The sequence below is a fragment of the Erpetoichthys calabaricus genome, chromosome 1 (assembly GCF_900747795.2).
Source record: "Erpetoichthys calabaricus chromosome 1, fErpCal1.3, whole genome shotgun sequence".
NCBI classification, from domain to species: domain Eukaryota; kingdom Metazoa; phylum Chordata; class Cladistia; order Polypteriformes; family Polypteridae; genus Erpetoichthys; species Erpetoichthys calabaricus.
This window is the reverse complement of record NC_041394.2, coordinates 344,470,237-344,494,463: the sequence shown is the minus strand read 5'-3', so window position 1 is coordinate 344,494,463 and position 24,227 is coordinate 344,470,237. Positions and strand designations below refer to the sequence as shown.

Here is a 24,227-nt window from a genome sequence, read left to right as displayed (position 1 = left end):
TCCTGCATGGGCCTTGAGGCTTAGAAACAGTTTCCTTCCAAGAGCTATAAACTGTAAACGCTAGGGGTCGCTGTTGCCCCTTTAACCCCAACAGACAAACACTCAGGACACAAGGTAAAAGGAACAAGACATATTTTAAGTTTTTTATTTTAAGTTTTAAGTTATTTTAAGTTTATTTTAAGTATTTTAAGTTTTTCTTCTTAATAATCGTGCCCAAAGCACCTCCACCACTAATACACAATCAATAAACACAACAATACAATAACCTTCACCTCAACACCTCCCAGCAAGCTCTGTCCTACTCCTCCCAACTCCGGCTCGCCTGCTGGGTCTTCAGCAGTCCTTTATATAGTGCCCGACCCAGAAGTGCTTCTGTTCATCCTTCCACATGACTTGCCAGCACTTCCGGGTCAGATGGAGAACTCCAATTCTTTAGTCAGCCCGGAAGTACTTCGGGGCTCCTGTCCAGATGATCCATTAGAACTCTCGGGCTATAGGGAAAGTATGACTCCCCCTGTCCTTTGACAGCTCCCCCTGGTGGCATGCACGGAACCCAACAGGGCTGTGAAATCGCACTCTAAGTCCCTGGATGCCCTGCGGGAGTCTGGGGCACCGCTACACTCCAGGGGAGCTGCCACCTAGCATCTTGGGGGAGGCAGTGTCCAAACTTCCTGCCTTCCCCCATCTTTTCCTTCTCGGGATATCCCAGCTGGGTTGAGCTACCAGCCATCCATCACAAAACACACTCAATCAGTCCATCAAGTGCTCCTGGTAGAGCTGTTTATACTTATAATTACAATTACCTCACTGTAATCTTGCACTCTAACTGTAATATTATACAACCTGAGCCACTATATGAACCATTTGCACTATCTGCCCTATATGTACATGTATATAGGACTTGTTTTTTATAGATAGATAGATAGATAGATAGATAGATAGATAGATAGATAGATAGATAGATAGATAGATAGATAGATAGATAGATAGATAGATAGATAGATAGATAGATAGATAGATAGATAGATAGATAGACAATATAATATTAAAGAGTGATAAAAATGCAGGTAAAACAGACAATAACTTTGTATAATATTAACTTTTACCCCACCCGGGTGGAATTGAAGAGTCGCATAGTGTTGGGGAGGAATGATCTCCTCAGTCTGTCAGTGGAGCAGGACAGTAACAACAGTCTGTAGCTGAAGCTGCTCCTCTGTCTGGAGATGATACTGTTCAGTGGATGCAGTGGATTCTCCATGATTAACAGGAGAATGCTCAGCGCCTGTCGCTCCACCACAGATGTCAAACTGTCCAGCTCCGTGCCTACAATAAAGCCTTCCTTCCTCACCAGTTTGTTCAGGCGTGAGGCGTCCCTCTTCTTTATGCTGCATCCCCAGCACAGAAGAGGGCGCTTGCCACAACCGTCTGATAGAACATCTGTAGCATCTTATTGCAGATGTTGAAGGATGCCAGCCTTCTAAGGAAGTATTGTATTCTTCTTATTATTATTATTTTATCATTTTATAGGAAAGTAAGTTTATGGGGAATTGTATATCGAATTTCATTGTACCATACAATGACAATAAAGGAATTTGATTCAATTCAATAGAAGATACAGATTTTGATTTAGATTTCCTAGAGCTATCCTCTTGGAGCTGTGGCTGTTAGAATACTAGGATGTATACCTAATGTCATTTTTATGATGAAATAAATTAAAGAATGTATATTACATTTTACAGATAAATTGTTAACTTAATGTAAATAATGTATCTTGTCAATTAAATAAGTGGGGGGCACAGTGGCTCAATGGTAGTGATTACCTGGTGCCCCGTCCAGGGATTGTTCCTCCCATTATGGAGGGCACTAAAATTTGACATGGCTTCTACTTTCTTTACCTTACCTTTCTCTGTTGTAGGATTTGATTCTCCAGTCATTAAGACTTTTTATCAAGATAATGAAGCACACTCATTTTAAGGAACCATATAATATAATTGTAGGATTGTAGAAATGTTATAACTGCATTCACTTGGTGGCCACTTTATTAGGTATACCTTACTAATAACAAGGTGCAGAAAACATTGCTCAGGGATTTTGGTCCATATTGACATTGGTAGCATCACGCAGTTGCTGCAGATTTGTTAGCTGCACATTCATGATGCGAATGTCCCATTCCACCGCATCTCAAAGGTGCTCTATTGGATTGAGATCTGGTGACTGTGGATTTCCACCTCTCTGAGAGAATCCCAGATAGAGTGTCCAGAGAGAGACTCCAGGGACTTCAGTGAGAGAAACCTCCAATAGGGTGATTGTAACTAGTTTATGAAGAAAGGTGGAACCTCTCATAAATGGATTAAAGTTACTTTCAGTTACAAAAATCAGAGTCCGCTCATAGGAAAGTTATTCTCTCCATCCCAGTTGTCATTCCTTGAATTATAGTTCTTTGTTCTTGTTTGAATACATTTTGTACCTTCTGACTCAACTTTTGATTTTCACCTTTGTTATCTAATGAAGTACAGGCACATTCTGGTACAAACTGGAGTTCAGTCACTTTGTCTGGAATGCAAGTGGGGGTTTGGTGCACCTAGATGTCTGCTAAATCTGCTGCTTTAAAGTCATGATGTGCCACTAAAGAATCTTCTTCTTCTGTTATGTCCATGTTTAGTTTCTGTTCTTTTCACTATTACTCATTTAAGTGTTACTCCCATGATCCTCAGCCTGTGCCTATTTGAGCCAAACCCGTTCATTCATATGTTAGAGCACTGAGTCAGACCATGAGGTCATTTTCTGAGGACTGGTTGGACATCATGATGTCATATTGCTGACAATGAGGACTATAACTTGTGAACTGAAGGACAGATGAGCTTCTGTAAGGCAGTTTACTGCACAACCAGTTTGATGAGTTCTTCCTGGTACTCTTTTTGGCCACTTTACATGCCCGCTATAAAGGTTTCTCTGAATTTGTTTATTTCCAGGGCTTTCTCATATGAACAAGAGAAAAGCCAAGCAAAATGACACCTTTTATTGGCTAACTAAAAAGATTACAATATGCAAGCTTTCGAGGCAACTCAGGCCCCTTCTTCAGGCAAGATGTAATGCAGAAACTGGAGTTCCCTGTGTTTATATACACACTCTAGGACAAGAAACAACATTGGAAAATCTTTAAATGAGAAATTTTAAATGTAAAAAATTAATAGATTCATTCAGGCTAGGGTTAATTTAACAAGAGATAGAAGAACGATGTATTGTCAAGATCTCTGGATAAGATAACTGTCCAACAAAGTCTTTTGAAGTTTGTAATGAGTTTTTCAAAACAATGTAGATCTGTAGTCAGGTTGTCTGTCATTCTGAGAGATGTAAACAATCCTCATATCTGGCCATAAAACTCTTGTCTCTATTCAATCCATGTTGTAAAGTATTAAATTTTAGCATGAGTTTAACTTCACATTCTTTTCTCTCTTGCTGTGTTTTGAAGTTGCCCATAAGCACTGTGACTTTAAAGTCCCTCTCGCAGTGTCCATGGCTGTTGAAGTGGGCCGCTACAGGAACATCTGTGTTGCCATGTTTAATGTGGAACCTGTGGAAATTCATTCTCTGGCGGAGTGTTTGTCCAGTTTCTCCCATATAGAGTGCAGTGTCAGGACATTTCATACAGAAAATTAGGTAGACTACATTAGATGATCTGCAGGAAAATGATCCCTTTATGTGATGTTCAAGTCGGCAGTGTGGTATAACTATACGGTCTGTATCATAGATGTGGGCACATGTTTTGCATCTTTTCTGTAGGCATGGAGATGTGCCATTTTCTGTTGGTTCACTTAGGGAGCTTCGGCCAATTAGTTGTTAAAGGTTTGGTGGTTGTCTGTATGCCAGGAGGGGAGGTTCAGGAAATGCATTTTTCAGTGTTTGGTCATTGTTTAGTATTGGCTGAAGTTCTTTTATAATTTTTCGAAGTGTTTCAAGATGTGGGTTGTAGGTGACAACAAGGGGGATGCGATCCTTGTTGTCTTTGTTTTTATATTCCAAAAGGTTGTCTCTGGGTATGGCAGTAGCTCTTCTTATTTGAGTGTCAGTTGTTTTGGGGGTGTAACCTTGTCTGATGAAATCTTGTCTGAGCTCCTGCAGTTGTTGATCCCGGTCTGTCGGGTCTGAGCAAATACGATTGTACCGTATTGCTAGGCTGAAAATAATGGAGCGCCTTATATGCTTGGGGTGGAACCCTAGTACTTCATATGAACAAGCAAATTATTGTCATGTTCTCCTGTTTTTGCCTCATATTTTGGCCACATGGACTGACATGTTCTTGCCTGGTACATTTGGACAAGTAACATATCAGAGTTACAGTCTGAATTCTATGTTTTTGAGTAAGTTACAATTCCTAATTCTTATCTCTTCCTTTCTTTTGAGGACCGGACCTCTTGATAAACATTCAGGCCAGTCTCCATCCCATTCCCATTAAGGTTCATATTAAAGGTAACTCACTGGTGTCCTGTCTCTGGTTATCAGCTCATCAATAATTCTGCCCTTCAGTTTCCTCACTTGTTCTCTTTGTGACTTTCAGGCCTCTATGACATGCACAGAGGTAATGTGCTTTTATCTACAACAGTTCTGGAAGATCAGGCTTCTCCTGGAAATGCACACACCAGAGCTGTGGTCTTTGAGACTCGATACACTGAGCTGATGGTCATTGGTCAGTACAGAAGGACCTACAATGAGACTCACCATGAACTTGAGAAAACAGGAATAACTCATGCAGAGCTGGTGGAGGAGAAGACAAAAGTGAAATGTGAACGAATCTGGACTGAGCAACTTTTTAGAAGAAGCCCAGGAAGTCAGACACCCCCCCACATTGTAGTAGTCAGTGGGGTGGCTGGCATTGGGAAGACCACCATGGTGCAGAAGATCTTGTTTGACTGGGCCAGGGGCACTCATTACCAAAGGTTTGCATTTGTGTTCCTGTTTAAATTCAGGGAGCTGAACCTACTAGATACGGAGACAGAGCCTCAGATGCCTCTGACCAGGCTAATTGTAAGGCACTATAAATATCTTAATGACCCAAGACTGAGAGAAATCCTAAAAAAACCTGAATCTCTCCTCTTTATATTTGATGGACTGGATGAGTATAAACACAAACTGAACTTCACACAGAGTAAATTCTGCTCTGGCCCAGATGACTACTTTCCTGTCCACATCCTGGTCACAAGCCTGGTCAATCAAACATTACTGAAGGGCTGTACAGTTTTGATTACGAGCAGACCAGTAGCTTTGGAGTCCCTGGACATGGAGAGAGTTGATCGATTTGCAGAGATCCTGGGGTTCTTCCCTGAACAAAGGCTGATGTATTTTAAGAAGTTCTTTGATGATGCTGATTTGGGTGCTGAGGCTTTTCAGTATGTGGAGGAAAATGCCATCCTGTACACCATGTGCTTCAACCCCTCATACTGCTGGATTATCTGCTCTGTGCTGAAGAGCCATTTCATGACGCCTGAAGAAGAGCGAGGAGCCATTCCCAGAACTGTCACAGAGCTCTTTGTGATGTTCCTTCACAACATCCTCACCAATCACAAACGAGAAGCAGAGGACCAGCTGGGGATTCTGGTCAAACTGGGAAAAATGGCTTTTTATGGGGTGAACAACAGAACCCTTGTGTTTTATGACAAGTTTGAGATGTCAACCTTTGGTCTCCAGTCAGTCCTGTCTTCTCCATTTCTGTCAGGGTTCCTCAAAGAAATCCTTCAGAGAGAAAGCTATCTGGAACACACAACATACACATTCTACCACCTCACCATACAGGAGTTTATGGCCGCCTGCTCCTTCTACCTTGATCCATCAGGGAGAGTTGATGAGATGCTTGCAAAGGTGGACTCATGTAAAGATGGCCGGTTTGAAATTCTCACTCGATTTTTGGCAGGACTGACCAGGCCTTCTGTGTTTAATGCACTGGAAGGAAACTTGGGGGAATTTGATTGGAAGACAGCAAAGCAAATACTAGAGTGGGTTAAGCAGAAGCTGAAAATGCTCTACAGGGTGGAAGTAAATGTGAAGATGAAGATGTGCCCTTTGGCCAAGATAAAAGTGAAGCTCTGCGAGTGTGTCAGTGGCTGTATGAGACTCAGAATGAGAAATTAATCAGAGACACTATTGGGATGGATTTAAAGATGAACTTTAATAGATCTACTTTATCTCCTTTGGAGTGTGCTGTGCTGGGCTCTGTCATCAGCTGCAGTAGAGAACTTGAAGAGCTTGACCTGTCAGGAACAGAGCTCACCCCAGAGTGCATCAGGAGACTGGCGCCAGGGCTCAGCTGCTGTAGACGAGTCAAGTGAGTAATAAAACCTTTGTGAGTTTACTTTTACTGTTTGTGAAACGCAACAGAGTTACATTTGAGTTATTAAATCCACTAGGTTCTGAACATATTAGATCTTCTAAGGTCTTCTAACCAGTGATGTGTCATGTGGATGTGTCACTCAGTTATCAGAATGCTCCTCATGGCAGTACAGTAAGACTCTGTTCAGTCTGAGCCCTGTGTCTGTCTGAGTCCTCCATTACTTGCCTGTCTCATTGTTTATAACTTAAATATGTAAAGTTGGCCCAGTGGTCAGTTTTTAGTTCATGTGACTTAGGATCAGGGTGTGGACCATGACAGCTGTGGCCTTTTGTGCAGTTGTACGATCTGCTTGAACAAAGAGAGGATTTATTAAAGAGTTAAATTGCTCTGTCGAGAGGTCAGCATTGCTGCTAGACATATTGTGATTAAAAGACCAACCTAGAGAGAAAATGCACAAAGGGCAGGGTCATGGATGACAGTCAGAAGTGCATACTATGAAAAAAAAAACAGTAAACAAATCATAATAGTTGGGTATGGTTAATAAAACTCAACTTTTAATCAGCCATAAAATCAAACCCAATGAATATGCTTAAGCAGTCAAGAGCTGTTAAATTACAAAAGCATTAAAGCAACACAGCATGACAAACATTTAGAGCTAATGACAGCATAGTCAATGATGACTTCTTGAAAAGTGTAATGAATTATTATTATTGTTGTTTTTATTCTTGTACAAATGTTAAAAAAAATCTCAAGCATCATTTACCCTTTAAGAAGCCATTAAAGAGGACAAATAGTTGAGCTGGGTCTGTATCGAAGGAGTAACACTTCACAGGAGTGACATAAGAAAGGAGTGATATAAATACCGTATTAAAGGAGTGACATTTTATTGGAGTCACCTACCACACACAACTGAAAGTACTCTCGCCAAAAAAAATCGTTGCTACCACTTGGATGGTTGGTTGGATGGTTGTCACTCCTTTGAAATTTATATCTGAGGTTTCTCTCCTTTGTTATGTCACTCCTATGACATGTCACTCCTTTGAATAGGACCAGTTGAGGGACGCAGTGTCTGATAACACAAGCACTTCTCAGTGTGGTCTGAGAGCAGCCTCAGCACATCACCTGCGTGTGTCCTTCAAAATGGACGATCAAAGCTGAACTGATCACCGGTACTCTGGTTGATGGCTGCTCCTAGTTTGTTAACATAGTAGTCTCCTTTATCTGTAATGTGCTTTAATTCATCAATTTGTTTTTGTTTAGCTACATCTCCTATGCTTGCCTCCACTGCTTAGTTATGCTTAGTTACACTTCTAACTTATTGTATGACACAAGCTCTCCCTCTGTGACCCTCTGTGTTTCATTGTCATTCCATCGCTTTTTTTTTATCAAGTTTTAGGGTTCTTGTTTAAATGAAGTCACCAATGCATGGCATCTTAACTGCAGCATCAAACATCTTATGCAGGTTGATAAGTCAGATACCAATCCCATATGCATATTTTTAGAAAGTAACTGTGCACTGGGGGAGATGCCAAAGGACTGGAAAATGAGAAATATTCTTCCATTGTATAAAAAGGGTGAGCAGGCAGATCCAAGCAACTATAGGCCAGAAAGCTTAACACGTATCACAGATAAATTAATGGATGAAATTATTAACACTAGAATTACCAAAGCCTACGAAAAAACTTGTAATCCCGGCCCACCTTAAATCCCTTCGCACCTCTCCGTCAGTGTATTTTGTCTTGTAAATGTGTTGATCAGCACAAGCAGCAAGCAGCCTGCTATCCCATCTCCTCGCTCACCACCACAGTTCAATTCGCAAAGAAGGATCTCAGTGCTTGGTTGGAAATGGGAGTCAATGTTTGTGGCAGAACCGAAATAAAATCAGCTGCATGAAATGGGATTTATATATAGAACAGCCAAACAAAACCAACACTAGCATTTTAACAGAAGAAAACAAGGTTACAGAGGACTAAAGAGAAACAATTATGAAGTGTGGATGACTGGATGAAGGTGATATGCAGTGCATCAGCCAAGGAGACGATGTTGGAATGTTTGTCTGGTGCTGCTTTAATGAAACATATAAAGATGACAGCCTGAAGAAAACAAGGAAACTTCCCCACTCATTTACGACATGGGGTTGCATGTCAGCTAAAGGACCGGAGGAGCTGGCAGTCATTACCTCCACAGTCAAAGCACAGATGTACAAAGAAATTTTGGACACTTTCCTGACTATATTGATAGAAAACAGGTTTGGTGTTGAAGAACTTATTTTTTAGGATGATGATGCATCTTGCAACAGAGCAAAGAGTGTCAAAACTTTTCTTGAGGAAAAGCCAAATCAAGTCAATCACATGACCAGCAAACAGTTGAACTCTCATTTGATTAAAAATGTAAAAACTTTAAAAACTGATCCTTAACAAGGCTCCATTCTGCCAACTGATCTGTCAAATACTTGTAACCAGGTTGATGTAGATTTTGATTTTCATTAGTGAAGTTTTATGCCTCAAAAATTTTTAGTTGATAATTCCATACTTTTTCCCACAATGTTGAATGATCCCCCCATCCCCCCCCCCCCCCCCACTTGATCTGGAAAAATTATGCCAATAATTAAAATAGATTAATTAAATTTCTTTAAGGTATGATTCACAAAGCCACAATGATCAGCTATTAAACAAATATTGATCTCTTATATTTTTTAACTAGCTGTGCTACCCAGCTTCTTCTGGGACATTTCGTTAGACAGTGGGCCTCAGTTACAGTGCTCTCAGTTAATGGGGGGTTCCTCCCTCCCCCCACCAGCACTACACTCTGTTGTGAACAGGGTGGCTGAATGCACCCCAAGGAGACGTTGTTGCTCCTCCAAAACCCCACGTGAAAGGTCATACAATGGGAAACAACAGTTGTTTTTTTTACCTCCTCTTTGCTCGATCAGCTGCTGGTTTGGTGCTGCTGCCGTACCGCGTGTTCTGCGTCTCATGCGGCACTTCAAACATTTAAAAGCCTGTACAGAAGCTGTCCTTTTATCTCACTGCCTTGTCTCTCTTCTCTCCTAGACATTCACCGAGTAATATTTTCCGTTTATTTGCACTAATGCGATCTTTACTCTCATTTTTTGAGACTTTCAAATTTTCCTACTTCTATTACCTCTAACCTGCTCTGCATATGTATGACGGGACTTGCTTCCTAAGGTTGTAAGTATGACGTGACTTGACCGTCTTGCGGGACGTGAAAGTGTCTCTCTGTCTCTCTTCAAAAGATCATGTCTCATCACAGGAAAAAAGTCTTGTCTCGTCGCAAGATTTTTTTTTATAATAGAGAAATTATTTTTTTAACCAAGGGCTAATGTTTTTGGCAGGGAGTGTGGTGTAGATGTTAAGGCTTTGTACTTTGGACTTCAGATCCTGAGGTTGTGGGCTCAAATCCATCTACTAACACTGTGTGACCATGAGCAGGTCACTTCACCTGCTTGTGCTCTAATTGGAAAATAAAAAAATGGAACCGATTGTAAAAATAAGGAGACAGACAGCATGTTACTGTACTGTTCAGCTCTGACATTCTGGCCTTTGAATATTAAAGCAGAATGTACACTGCTTCAAATAAAAAAAATTCCAGCAACAAATAAGCCGTCTTTAAGCAAATGCAGTCAATTATGTAATTATTTCTTTATTAATAGTTCGAAATGTTCTTTGATCAATACTGGCAACTATCAATTAATAGATTCTGACACATAAAAACAAAAAAACAGCTAAGCCCATCTTTCATATATCACCATTCCATTGTTTGACAATGTTTTATTATTTCTGAAAAAAAAATCATGTAAGTGCACTGTACTTTGTAAAGGAAAAAAAGAAGAGAGTGAAAAGTTCTAATATTTAATTAACATAAAAAAAGGAAGAACAGCAGAGGTCAATACTGCTATGTGGCATTCCTGTCCAGTGTGACTGCTGACTTCCTCTCACCAGTCAGGATGACACTCCCAGGTATATGGGGCATTTAATGACACCATTAGAACATTAGAAAAAATGTAGACCAGAGCAGGCCATTCAGCTTGAGTTCAGGTGCTAGCAATCTCCTCTTCAGTGACATACCTGAGTGTCCAGCTCTGCTAATAGTCGTCGTGTGACTTATTGGGGCCCAAGGTTGTCTGTTTGTCTGTAACCTCCTCATGTCCTCACTTATCTCTCTTCTTCTCCACAGCCTCTGGTCATGTCATCTCACCTCCACATGTTGCTCAACCCTCTCCTCGGTCTTCTCGTCTCCACACACACGACTGATTGAAATGAAAATGAACAACAATAGGAACATGAAGGATTCAGGGGTGGATCAGTTATGTGAGGGACTGAGGAGTGAAAGCTGCAAATTAGAGAAACTGAGGTGAGTGAACAAAAATGAGTGTCAGTTTGTTCTCTGTGTGTGTTTGTGTTTAATTAATTTTATTTTTTATGACTTTATAAATATGACTGTTCACCACCCACCAAACAATCTGCATTTGTATTATGGGCGTTGAGGAATCTTGTCCTCGTCATCATTCTTTCTGTCCAGTCTGTTTTCTTTTATTTCTTCTCCCATAATCCCATGCTGTTCATTCTTTGTTTAAGTCATGTTCTTGCCACTATCCTATATTGTTACCTGCCTCTCTCCCACTCCTCTTCAGGTTTCACAAAGTTTGTTAAATGTCACTGAAATAGAATAAGATAGAGAAACACGGGCAGTGCGAGTAGAAAATCTGACCATACTGACAATGGACAAAGAAAATTGGAGCTGGACTGAGGTGACAGATGGGAACAGTCAGAGGTAAGACAGCAAAAATAAGGAGAGATGAGAGAAGGACAGAAATAGAGAGAAGTGAAAAGGGAAGAAAGGGGAGATGTGAAACAGCAAACAGGGGAGAGGATTGCAAGGTGGGCAAACAGAGAAAGAAGAAAAAAGTGGATGGCAGCGGGTGAAATGATCCAGCCAACCAATTAGAGTGGAGGAAGGTCACAGGAAGAGAGTCAACAGGATAAGGAGTGAAATCAATAAGGTGAGATACAGGAGGTGACCACAGGTGTACAGACAGCTCACCAGGTGTCCATCATTACTAAAAAGTCACATTCTTTGAAAAACGGACAGTAAGACAAGGTATAAGTCACACATCTGTAGAGGATCTGTACAGTGAAATCAGTCAGTGGGTTTAGTGACCGACAGGCCAACACACATCATGTGACGGAGACAGCCAGACACCCTGAGGGGAATTCTGAGAATTTGCAATTAGTGGACTGTCACAAATATACTCCAAGCTGTGAAGTGGTGCCCTCTTGTGTTTGTCTCTCATAGTTACATCTCTTGTGAGAAATTATAGAATAGAATCCATCCATCCATTTTCCAACCCGCTGAATCCGAACACAGGGTCACGGGGGTCTGCTGGAAGCCAATTCCAGGGCACAAGGCAGGAACCCATCCTGGGCAAGGTGCCAACCCACCGCAGTATAGAATAGAATCTCATTGCAAAATAAGTGTAGCCTGTCAAGTGACTTTCACTTCAATCCAGTATATAGTGCCTTTTTTTACATTTTTATACACATGATCAGCAGCAGCAGAGTAAGAGGTTCAAACCACTGGTCTCACACATCCAACTTTTCTCATTTCAATCCTTCTCATCTCAATCAGGATTTGCTAAAATAATAATAATAATACATTTTATTTATTTGTAGGCGCCTTTCTAAACACTCAAGGACACCGAACAATAATAATAATAATAATACATTTTATTTATATAGCGCCTTTCCCATGCTCAAGGCACTTACAGAATATAATAAAGAACGGCAGCGTATACAGTATATAGCATTGTACAAACCAGATAAATAAATAAAGAAGATTAAGACAGTGAATTCTGAAAAAAAAAAGAAACAGACAACATAATTGATGGTCTCGCACACACACACATACAGGTTACATTGGCAACTTTACAGAGAAGTAAACTGAGAGAAGGGTAATAAAGTCAAGTAGAGCTAAAAACCTTCCTGAACAGATGAGTTTTGAGTTGTTTTTTAAAAGAATTCATGGAGTCAGCTGACCTGATTAATTTTGGTAGGTCATTCCAGAGTCTGGGCGCTATACAGCTGAAGGCCTTGTCACCCATGGAGTGTAGATTAGTGTGGGGTACAACAAGATTGCCAGAATCAGAGGACCTTAGTGGGCGGGCAGGCACATAGTGATGGAGAAGGTCATTGATATAGTTTGGCGCGAGGTTATTTAAGTCTTTGTAGGTTATTAGTAGAATTTTATATTCAATTTTGTAAGACAAAGGGAGCCAGTGGAGATGGAGCAGGATGGGTGTGATGTGCTCGCTGCTGCTGGTTCGAGTAAGGAATCTTGCGGCTGAGTTTTGAATAAGCTGGAGCTGTGATTTAAGATTAGAAGGGGCACCTGCCAGTAGGGAATTACAATAATCAATGCGGGATGTGATAAAAGCCATGGACAAGTTTCTCAGCGTTAGGAAAAGGAGAGGAAGGAGCGAACACGGGATATTGTTACGGAGGTGAAAGTAAGAAAGTTTCTTAATGTGATTTATGTGGGTAGAATAAGAGAGGGAGGAATCAAAAATGACACCAAGATTTTTTACAGTAGAGGCAGGTCTGATGAGATCACCGCCAAGATGGACTGGGAAGGAGCTCATTTTATTAAGTTGCATTTTAGTCCCAATTTGCAGGAGTTCAGTTTTATTGCAATTTAATTTTAAAGAGTTTTGCTCCATCCAAGTTTTAATTTCACTAAGGCAGGGTGTGAGCTGAGAAAGCTCTGATGAAGTTCCACTTTTAACAGTGAAGTAGAGCTGGGTATCATCTGCATAAAAATGATAACCCAGTCCATAGCTACGGATAATATGGCCAAGGGGAAGCATATAAATACAGAAATGCAGAGGACCGAGGACAGAGCCTTGAGGGACTCCTTGTGTGACTGGCGCTGAGCTGGATCTGCTCTTGCCAAGACTAACAAACTCTTGCCTATCAGTCAGATAGGACTTGAACCACTGGAGGGCAGTGCCAGAGATACCCAGCATGTTCTCCATTCTGGACAGTAGGATGTCATGTCTGACCTGAGTGTCAAATGCTGCACTGAGGTCTAACAGAATTAATATGCTGGTTTGTCCAGAGTCTGCTGCCATAAGCAAATCATTGGTTACCTGTAGCAGAGCAGTTTCACAGCTATGCTGTGCTCTGAAACCAGACTGAAAGGGTTCCATCAAATTATTAGAGGTTAGGTAATTGGTGAGTTGGGAAGCTACAACACGCTCAAGAACTTTTGACAGGAAAGGTAGGTGGGAAATAGGCCGGAAATTGTTAAGATTGTCAGCATCAAGACCAGACTTTTTTAACGTTGGGGTTACAGAAGCAATTTTAAAAGTGAGCAGCACAGAGCCAGTGTCAAGGGATGAGTTTATTATTGTTGTAAACAGTCGGGATTATTGGCATGAAGGCAGGATTTAAGTAATGTGGTGGGGATGGGGTCCAGTACACAAGTAGTTGGCCTCATCTTGCAAAGTAGGTTATTAACAAACGCAGAAGTGACTGGTGAGAACTTAGAGAAGGAGCTGGATGGAGTGGGAAAACAGGGAGAGATATAAACAGATGATGTATTGATGTTAGTTGAACTATTTAGATTGTTAATTTTGGTTACGGAAAAAGTGGAGGAATTCCTCACAGACTTGAATAGAAGAGGTAGTTGGGCCAGATGCGGGTTCGAGTAGTTTATTAACTACAGAGAACAGAACCCTTGTGTTATCATGGCCACTTTCTATTATTCTGCCGTAATGGGTGTTCTTGGCAGTGGTTAGTGCTTCTCTGTAAGCTCTTTGGTGGTCAGAGAAGCCTGGATGTGCACGGTGAGGCCAGTCTTACGTGACATTCTCTCAAGGCGTCGGCCAGCTGCTTTCATAGATCGCAATTCTGAGTTATACCAAGGAGCTGAGCGTTTAAAGGAAACCTCCTTATGTTTTATAGGAGCTGTTTTATCTAATGCTGAATGAAGGGCTGAGTTATAGTGGTCAACAAGACTATCTAGTGTTGCTGAAATAGGTGAAGACAGTAAAGATCAGAAATGGATCCAGAAAGGATAGAGGGACAGATATTTTTAAGGTTTCTGTAAGAAATTTGTCGTTTACAGGTAAGAGGAGTGAAAGGCAGTGAAACAGTGAAAAATACTGCTTTATGGTCAGAGAGTCCCAAATCAGTGCTGTAAATGTTGGCAACAGATAGTCCAGAAGTGCAGATCAGGTCCAGTATATGACCACCAGAGTGGGTGGGAAAATCAACATGTTTGTGTCAAGTCAAAGCAGTCCAGTAAGGATAGGAATTCATTCCTCAGTTTAGATGTAGTAATGTCAATATGGATGTTGGAAATCACCAAGAAGGATAATTCTCTGAGAGTAAGAGCTTAGGTGGGTCAAAAGTTCAATCAGATTGGATAAGAAGGATGCATTGTATTTTGGGGGATGATAAAGAACAATGAGTGAGACAGGACCTGATTTCGTTATTAGTTTAAGAGCCAGGCACTCAAAAGACAATGGACAGTCAATCGGGATTCGTTAATGTTTAAGTCAGCTCTGACAATTACTGCAAGCCCACCGCCTTGTCTTGAGCTGCAAGGCTCTGTGTGGAAAGTGAAACCAATTGGAGTAATAATAAGTAATAAATAAGTAAAAATACAAAAGTTTAAAATCAGAAAGAGCAATTGTAATCAATGAGAAAAAGCAGTACTTAAGTTTAGATTTGAAAAATCAAAATGATTCAATATTTCTAAGCTTAGGTGGTAATGAGTTCCAAAGCTGTGGAGCAGAACAACTGAATGCTCTGCTCCCCATGGTGGTAAGACGGGGTGAAGGGGGACAGTGAAGTGGATGGAGGAAGAGGATCTAAGGGTATGGAAGGGAATGGCAACATGGAGGAGGTCAGACAGAAAATGGAGGGGCAAGGTTGTGGAGAGCCTTAAAAGTTAGTAGGAGAATTTTGAATTGAATTCTGAACTGAACTGGAAGCCAATGAAGCTGCTGCAAGACAGGAGTGATATGGTGAACAGAGGGGGGGTTCTAGTAGTGATGCGGGCAGCTGAGTTCTAGACCAGTTGAAGCTTATAAAGAGATTTGTGAGAAAGACCAAAGAAAGGGAATTGCAATAATCCAGATGAGAAGTGACAAGGTTATGAACAAGGAGAGGTGTGGGGGGAGTGAGGGAGGGGTGAATACAATTAATGTTACGCAAGTGGAAATATGCAGACCGGGTGATGTAATTGATGTGGGACTGAAATGATAAAGTACTGTCAAGGATGACACCCAGACCCAGACCCAGGGGAGACAGAGAAATTATCAATAACAAATGAAAAATGATCAGTTTTGGATAATGTTGATTTTGTACCAGTGAGGATAACCTCAGTTTTGTCATTATTTAATTTAAGAAAATTTGAAGAAAACCAGGATTTGATTTCTGCTATGCAATCAGTAAGTAAGTGCCAGCTGACAATCAGATGTCTGACTAGAGATGTGAATATTATACCCGTCATTATGCAGTCGTTAAGGATTCCTATAACACTACCCTTGTGCTCTACTGGTCACTCCATGGTTCTCTTTATTCCTGTATACAACAACCCCATCAGATCATGAGAAGGTGGACCAGAGTAGACACAGAAGTAGAAGCTACTGGACAGCTTTGACTTGATGGATTTGAATGTCTTTTAAACTGATACAGTGACACCCACACGTTCATCGGGCACAGTCACCTTATGTATTAGTGTGTGTGGACGAACAAACAAGCAAATAGTTTCATAAATTTTGATTCATTTCATTCAACCTATAGCTCAGCCATTTGCTCATCATGGGCCATTCATTTATAAGTCAATTCTCTGTGTGAATCTCTAAATTAACTACAAATGTAATGCAGTGTGTTCATACTAATCAGATGGTGGTGGTCACCGTTGATGGATGTATTAACATTGAAATGACATTTTTACTGCATGCTACCAGAGCTCACTGTTCTTCACATCCCATAATGCTATGGGGGCCCTGCATTTTCTCTATGAGTCACAAACTGCACATCCAGATGTGTTTGTTATTGTTACTGGGATTTCAGTCCTGCAAACTCCAGAACTGTTCAGTTTCAATTTTTACCAACATGTGATGTACCAACAGAATCTCATTTACACAAACCGCTGGGGCACTACAAAGCCAACCTCAGCGCACCAAGGCACTGCAGACCCTCTCACTGTTACAGTAAAGCAAACACAAAGATTACTGCCCTAAATGAACCAAGGAGCTCAAAGGCAGATGAGAACCTGACCAGGTTGGTGTTTGCTTGGGCTCTGCAGAACTGTCTGGATCACTTAGTTTGGAATGTGTTCTAGGAGTCCACCATGTATGGACATGTTACCCACTTGGGAGGAGTACTCATCATCTGTCACTGAATACTTCGACAAGTGCCCCGAGTGACGTCACTGCCTTCAAAACTACACCAGTCTGGATGTTTCTAGACTGACCCATGATTTTGTTAAACATAAAATTAGTTTTTATCCTTCATATTTTATATTCAATAATACTTAAATACTTTGTTTTTTGTTTTACATCTTTTCCCTGACCATTGTCATCCTGAGAGTTTTGCTGCCTGGATACAATGTTGGGTTGTTAAGAGCTTATTTCAGAAATTGCACCTTATGGACATTATTAGGATGGCATCTTAAATACCAGCGCATGACAGAAGATAAACTAAACTGCGGTGGTATAGCAGGCTGCTTGCTGCTTGTGTTGGTCGACACATTTACAAGACAAAAGACGCTGATGGAGAGGTGCGTAGGATTTAAGGTGGGCCGGGTTTGTGAGTTTTTTCATAGGCTTTGGTAATTCTAGTGTTAAAGTGAAAAAGGTTCAACTCAATCTCTCAACTTCAACCCTTCTCATAGCCCATTTTTCTCATTCCCTAGTTAGCCAAGTCGCTCTTCTCTAGACGTTCTCTGGCACTGCTATGTCCTTGTTTGTATATTTGCACCAAAAGCTACACACAGTACTGCAGATGAGGCTCACCAGTGTGTTACAAAGCTTAAGCACAACCTCCCTTGACTTGTACTTTACATATAAGGGTGCTATATAACTTGACATCCTGTTAGCCTTCTTAATGGCTTGTAAAATACTGCATGGATGTAAATAATAAACAGTCTCCTGTGACTCTTATGTCCTTCTCATAAGCATACTTTCAAGTTTCAGACCTCCCATTTTGTATGCACATCTAAACATTTTTACCACCTTCATGTAATACTTCACAATTACTTTACATATTTAATTCACAAATCCTCCCAAGCCTTTGTGCTGTCCAAGTCTTTCAGTAATAATTCAATTGATTCTGCATTATCTGCCAACCCACCTAGTCTGGTATTAACCAGAAACGTAACTAACTGATTTTATAAATATTACAACCATTTTTTAATATTCTTACCTAGATAGTTTATGTGTATTAAAAAAAAGAGAAGCAGTCCCAGCATGGACCCCTGATAGAAAGCAACTTTTCAACAATCACCTAATTCTGATTAGGTTTCTCAAAACTGTTTGCTTCCTGTATTTGAACAAAGTTTGCACTAACTTAAACACCTTCAGTTTGAATTCTCAATTCATTTAGTTTCACACTAACCCTCATGTGGCATCTTATTAAATGCTTTCTTAAAGTAAATGATAAATAATATCATATGCTCCCTTTTGATTGATTGTATCCTTTTGTTCCTTCCTCATTGAATTCCAGCCTGTTTGTAAAACACAAAACTTCCTCGTCTGAACCCATATTGAACTGTTTCAGTAATACTCTTGTTCCTGACATGTGTTGCTCAATAAGCCTTAATAGTGTATTAACAGTTTCTTCCATTAATTTACCTGTGATGCACATTATGCCTTACTGGCATGTAGTTCCTTCAATCTAATCTATCATCTTTATATATAATAGGATACTAAGCTTATTCACTAGCTGCCAGTCTTTACAAATTTTTCCACTGTGGTGAGCATTTTGAAAAAGGTTTAAATCTGCACTGACTGACCCTCCTTAAGTACTCTTCTATAAAAGATATCTGGTCCTGGTGATTTGTTAGATTTCAACTTATTCAATTTAAGCAGCACTTCTCCCCTCTACAATTTTCAAGTCACTAAGTACTTCCTTAGTAGTCCCTGTTCCTGATGGTGGTTATTGACCTCTGCACACAGATAGACTTCAGTAAAATGCGTGTCTACTAGAAGATGTAACAAAGCCTTTACACAAGTACAAAGGCAAAAGTCCTGGGATCAAATCCCTTTTTTTTGTTAAACTAAATACCTTTGTTGCAGGCTACTTTCCACATAAATATACTTTAATAAAAATTAAAGGAACACTTTGAAAACACATCAGATCTCAATGGGGAAAAAAATCCTGATGGATATCTCTACTGATATGGATGGGATAATGTGTTAGGAATGAAAGGATGCCACATTGTTTGATGGAAATGAAAATTATCAACCTACAGAGGGTTGAATTCAAAGACACCCCGAACATCAAAATGAAAAAATGATGCAGCAGGTTCGTCCATTTTGCCAAAATTTCATTTCAGCAACTCCAAATCGTACTCAGTAGTTTGTATGGCCCCCATGTGCTTGTATGCATGCCTGACACGTCCTGGACAGACTGAGGTGCCACCTGGCGGCGCCGGATGGACTGAAACATAATGTCTCAGAGGCGTTCTATTGGATTGAGATCAGGCGAGTGAGTATGGGGGGCCAGTCAATCTATCAATTCCTTCATCCTCTAGGAACTGCCTACATACATGAGGCCGGGCATTGTTGTGCACCAGGAGGAACCCAGGAGCCACTGCACCAGTGTAGGGTCTGACAATGGGTCCAAGGATTTCATCCCGATACCTAATGGCAGTCAAGGTGCTGTTGTCTAGCCTGTAGAGGTCTGTGCATCCCATGGATATGCCTCCCCAGACCATAACTGGCCTACCACCAAAGCGGTCATGCTGAACGATGTCACAGGCAGCAGAACGTTCTCCACAGCTTCTCCAGACCCTTTTCACTCTGTGACATGGGTGCTGCTGTCATCTGTGAAAAAACAGGGCGCCAATGGTGGACCTGCCAATTCTGGTATTCTATGGTAAAAGCCAATCAACCTCCACGGTGCTAGCCGGGCAGTGAGCACAGGGCCTACTAGAGTACCCGGGAGAGGATGACTGAACAGAGTGAAGCGTTTCTCTGAGTGGCCAGTGAACTTCTCTCTCACCCTCCTGTACTGGACTGTCATGTCCTCCTGTGCCCCATCATCACCTTTCTATTTATGTTGGCTTTCCCTTGACACTCATTCTGTTTGGTTTTTACTTGTCCTCTTGTTTTCACTGCAATTTTGAGAAGCTGTGACCACACTGTAAGTCCTGAATGATGGACAGAAATCCTAGTTTGTCATTTTACTGTCAACAACGGTGACAAATTCCTGTCCAGTGGAAGTGCCAGCTTCCTCTTACCAGTCGGGATGACCTGACAGACAGAAGACACTACCAGGAATGTAGTGCCATTAAGGGAAGCATTGGTATTGAGTTGAAATCATGTTTGAGTTCAAATGCTAGCAGCACCTTGCTGTTCAGTGTCACCCCTAAGTGTCCCACTGTACTTGTAGTCATCATGTCACTTACTGAGATGCAGGCTGTTTCCATCTGTCTGTCTGTCTCCTCATGTCCTCACTTCTCTCTCTCTTTATCTCCACAGCCTCTCCTTATGTGGTCTCACCTCTAGATGTTGTCCAGCTCTCTCCTCAGTCCTCTCTTCTCCATACTCACAACTGACTGAATTAACCCTGGATAACAGCAACATGGGAGATTCTGGAATGGATCAGCTGTGTGAGGGGCTAAGGAGTGAAACCTGTAAATTAGAGAAATTAAGGTGAGTGAATACAAATTGTGTGCGTGTACATGTGTGTGTGTGTGTGTTTGTGAGTGTGTGCATATATTGAATTTTTTTTCTTTCACCAGGAGGTGCTGATCCTCATCCCTGCAGCTTCCCTCCTGCTTTTTAAATGCATGCTGAAGTTCACAGTCTGATGAATCTTCATGGCTACATTGAGTGATAAACAATTGGCCTTTTTTATGTTATGCAGATTATTGTTTATTATCACATATGAAAGAAAATCAGGGCTTTAATAGGGGTGTCATTATAATTTTTTTTAAACGCACCACCATCCGAATTCTTGGCATGTAGTAAAGCTGATGGATTTCAACTAAGAAAATAGTTGATGCTCAATGAGGTGCACAGTGGCTCAGAAAGGGGAGAAGGGGCATTTTACAAAACAGGAATTTTTACATTTTAAGCGTGGATACAAATTAGTGCCTACATTTACTTTTATGTTTTTAATTCCACTGGAAATTTAGCTGCAATGTCAAGGGCACTGGAAAAAAATGTCTGATTGCTGGTTATGTCAGATTATTAGAAATGACACTACACCATCTTTACTAATGATTTATCTTCAAAAGATACATATACTGTGATAAGCTGCCCGGACGCAAACAGACGGACACCATATTCAAGTCCCACACGTTTATTGTACATTATATTTACAATGTCCAAGTGCACCAACCCAGTGCCAAAGCACCAATCTCCCCCAAAGTCCAGGCTCTCACACTCTCTGCCTGCTCGTCAGGCCGCCTCCTCTCTCCTGCCTCCAAAACCTTGTCCACTCCTCACCCGACTCCAGTCCTTCTCTGCAGGGAGGCGGCCCCTTTATAAGTGCCCGGATGGTGCTCCAGGTGATCCCCGACACTCCCTAGACACTCCCTTGTGTGGCGGAAGTGCCGGCTGTGTTCCCGGAAGCCCTCCGGGTGTTCCCAAACTTCTTCCCCCTAGTACTTCCTGGTGTGGCGGAAGTGTTGGGGTTCCGGGTCCTTCAGGCATGGGGGCACCCCCTGGCGGAGACCGCGGGCCCCTACAGGGTTGGGCTTCCAAGCCTGCACCCGTGGTCCTTAAAGGAACCAGGGCGGCCGTCCCCTCGTGGTCCGAAGGAGGAATGAGCCCTCCTCCTGTCCTCCTGGGCGTCCCGGCTGGGCACCACCCCCAGCCGCATGCCACAGTACCCCACCACAAGCTGAGACCCCTGGGCCCAGCGGCCAATCCCGCGAGGGCAGGTTTTTCCTCGGCGGGAAGCCGACACACTTCGTTCCAGGGTCCGGTCCTATAAAAAAAGAAGACAGAACAAGGGGCGGAGACGCTGCCCTGACGCCGCCACTTGGCGTCTCTCTGACGTCTATACGGGCAACGCTCCCCCTTTGACCGGCACCCCGGTGCTTGCCAGCTCGGCCCCCCTTTCGTGGCACCCTTGCCCCTCGTGGTGGGACACCGGATGGGACCGCACGCGCGCCGTCTCCTCAGCCTTCCGTGGGTTTGCCCTCTGCACCCGCAGAGGGCGGCCCTTCTCCAAACGTGAGCATCCAGCCTCACGTTTGCCCTTATCGGAGGAACCGGTCATTCTTCCCTCGGCTCCTCCTTTTACTCTTGGACGCGTTGACGGACTGGGTCTCCTTATAGCGTAAAAAGAGACCCCGTCGCGTCTGCGTCCCTTTAACTCGCCTCGAGGCTGGCTTAGGGCAGAGGGCGTTAGGACCCAGGGCACTTAACAGCCCAAGTCCTGCTAGCCCCCTCACCCTGCACGCAGCACTCACCACCATATCTCCTGTAGAGATCCCCCTTTTGGACTCCGATTACGGGGTGCACGGATCCTGTCGGTGGGACCTCCAACATGCTGTACGGGATCGATTAAACTTACCGTTCCTGACGTACCTCTCCGGCCGAAGGTTTGCTCGCCGCGCCGTTTTGTCCGCTCTTCCAGCGCCTCCTCTGACGCGACAGGCTTCCCATCCAGCATCTGCTCCCCAGCACGGAGGGCACCTAGCACTTGTGGATGCGACTCCACAGAACACTGATCAACCGCCAGCGCCTGTAGAGCCGCAGACATGGACAAAAGTACAGCCAGCAGTGAGCCTTCCTTATTGTCAGCTACAGCTGCTGGCTGCTCTTTAGGGCACTTTGAAGAACGCGCGCACCCAGCTGCACGTCCTCACTTATTGGAGGAACTGGCTTCCCCAAGCCGCTTCCTCCGTTTACTGTGGGCACGCCCGCGACAGTTCGGATCTGCCTATTGGAAGAGGGCAGACCAAGCCCCGCTGGCGTCCGGAGCTTCATGGGGTCCAGTCTCCCTTACCTTCCCCGCTGTGCCTCTCCGTCCAGGGAGCTCCTGCAAGCGCGCCGATCCCCTCCTGCCTGCGGCTGTTGATCCGACGCCACTGCCCATCCCCTCCTGAGTCCAGCGTCTCCTCCGCCCGGAGGGCACATCGCTCCGGGCTCCGGCAGCGACAGCATGAGCTGGATCTCGCTCTGCAGCTCCTGCATTATCACTGCCAAAGAGGAAGAGACAGTCGGCGGTGTGCTTACCCTTCCAGGCGGCGCCCACTCGCCGACTGCTCTCCGTGGGCTCTTTCCTGCAGCCCACTCGGGTGTCTTTGGAGCACCGGGACAGACATTCCCTGCTCTCGCCCTCCAACCCAATCGCTGGGTGAGAGGACAGGGAACGCTGTCCAGTCCCCATGCCTGTTATGAGGAGGGACTCCTGGGTCCGTCGCCCATTTTGGCCTACTACTTGCCCCTGGGTGCGGCGCCATTCTGCTCTTGGAGTTGCAGCTCCATACCTTCTGCAGCTCTCCCGACTGCGCCTCCCGCGCTGCCGACGGCCCGTGGACCGGCACACCTCTGCCACAGACACGGATACCGGGCATACCTGCCGGTAACAAAAGAGGGAGTCCTACCCCGATAGGGCAGGACCGATGTTATGCAGGGCACTCACCTCCCCGGATCCCGTCATCCTGCCGTATCTGCTGCACACTGGTCTTTTCCTTCAGCGATACCGTCCTGGCCGCCGTTTCCGACAGCACGTCGGTCCGGCGTCTGCTGCCACTCCAGCCACCGCCCGTTGGTGCCCTCCTCCCGCACCCAGGGATCAGAGCCTTTTGGCAGACCACTGGCAGTCCCAGGGGAGTTGTGCATGCGTCGCTCCCGGCGGCGCGTGTGGGGGTTCCGCTGCTGCGCCGGGGCTGCTCACAGAACATTTTTTCTCTCTACAGGTTCCTGCCTTGATACCAGGCAGGACCCATCCTGCCGACTACGCCACTGTGATAAGCTGCCCGGACACAGACAGACGGACACCATATTTCAAGTCCCACCACACGTTTATTGTACATATATTTACAATGTCCAAGTGCGCCAACCCAGTGCCAAGCACCAATCTCCCCAAAGTCCAGGCTCTCACACTCTCTGCCTGCTCGTCAGGCTGCCTCCTCTCTCCTGCCTCCAAAACCTTGTCCACTCCTCACCCGACTCCAGTCCTTCTCTGCAGGGAGGCGGCCCCTTTTATAAGTGCCCGGATGGGCTCCAGGTGATCCCCGACACTCCCTAGACACTCCCTTGTGTGGCAGAAGTGCCGGCAGTGTTCCCGGAAGCCCTCCGGGTGTTCCCAAACATCTTCCCCCCAGTACTTCCTGGTATGGCGGAAGTGTTGGGGTTCCGGGTCCTTCAGGCATGGGGGCACCCCCTGGCGGAGACCGCGGGGCCCCTACAGGGTTGGGCTTCCAAGCCCTGCACCCGTTGTCCTTAAGGAACCAGGGCGGCCGCCCCCTCGTGGTCCGAAGGAGGAATGAGCCCTCCTCCTGTCCTCCTGGTTGTCCCGGCTGGGCACCACCCCCAGCCGCATGCCACAATACATATGTATGTGTTTTGACCTTGTATATTAGCAAAGGCTGACTGATTGTTACACCTACTTACACTGAACTTATGGGCTCCTGCAAAAACAGTCCTGATGTGACCACACTGTAAGTCCTGAATGACGGAGAGAAA

General features: G+C 43.7%; 2 protein-coding genes across 2 annotated transcripts in view; both read left to right on the top strand.

Annotated features, from left to right (window-relative positions):
• Nucleotides 1-6,126, top strand: part of LOC114668303 (NACHT, LRR and PYD domains-containing protein 12-like) — a 45,213-nt gene extending 39,087 nt beyond the window's left edge. Inside the window, exons 5-6 of the mRNA XM_028823980.2 lie at nt 4,405-4,470; nt 4,559-6,126. Of these exons, the coding sequence (XP_028679813.2) occupies nt 4,405-4,470; nt 4,559-6,126 (1,634 nt within the window). The remainder of the gene's footprint in view (nt 1-4,404; nt 4,471-4,558) is intronic.
• Nucleotides 6,021-24,227, top strand: part of LOC127527698 (NACHT, LRR and PYD domains-containing protein 3-like) — a 42,619-nt gene continuing 24,412 nt past the window's right edge. Inside the window, exons 1-3 of the mRNA XM_051927282.1 lie at nt 6,021-6,319; nt 10,523-10,699; nt 20,061-20,234. Coding sequence (XP_051783242.1) covers nt 6,144-6,319; nt 10,523-10,699; nt 20,061-20,234 — 527 coding nt within the window. The 5' untranslated portion in view covers nt 6,021-6,143. The remainder of the gene's footprint in view (nt 6,320-10,522; nt 10,700-20,060; nt 20,235-24,227) is intronic.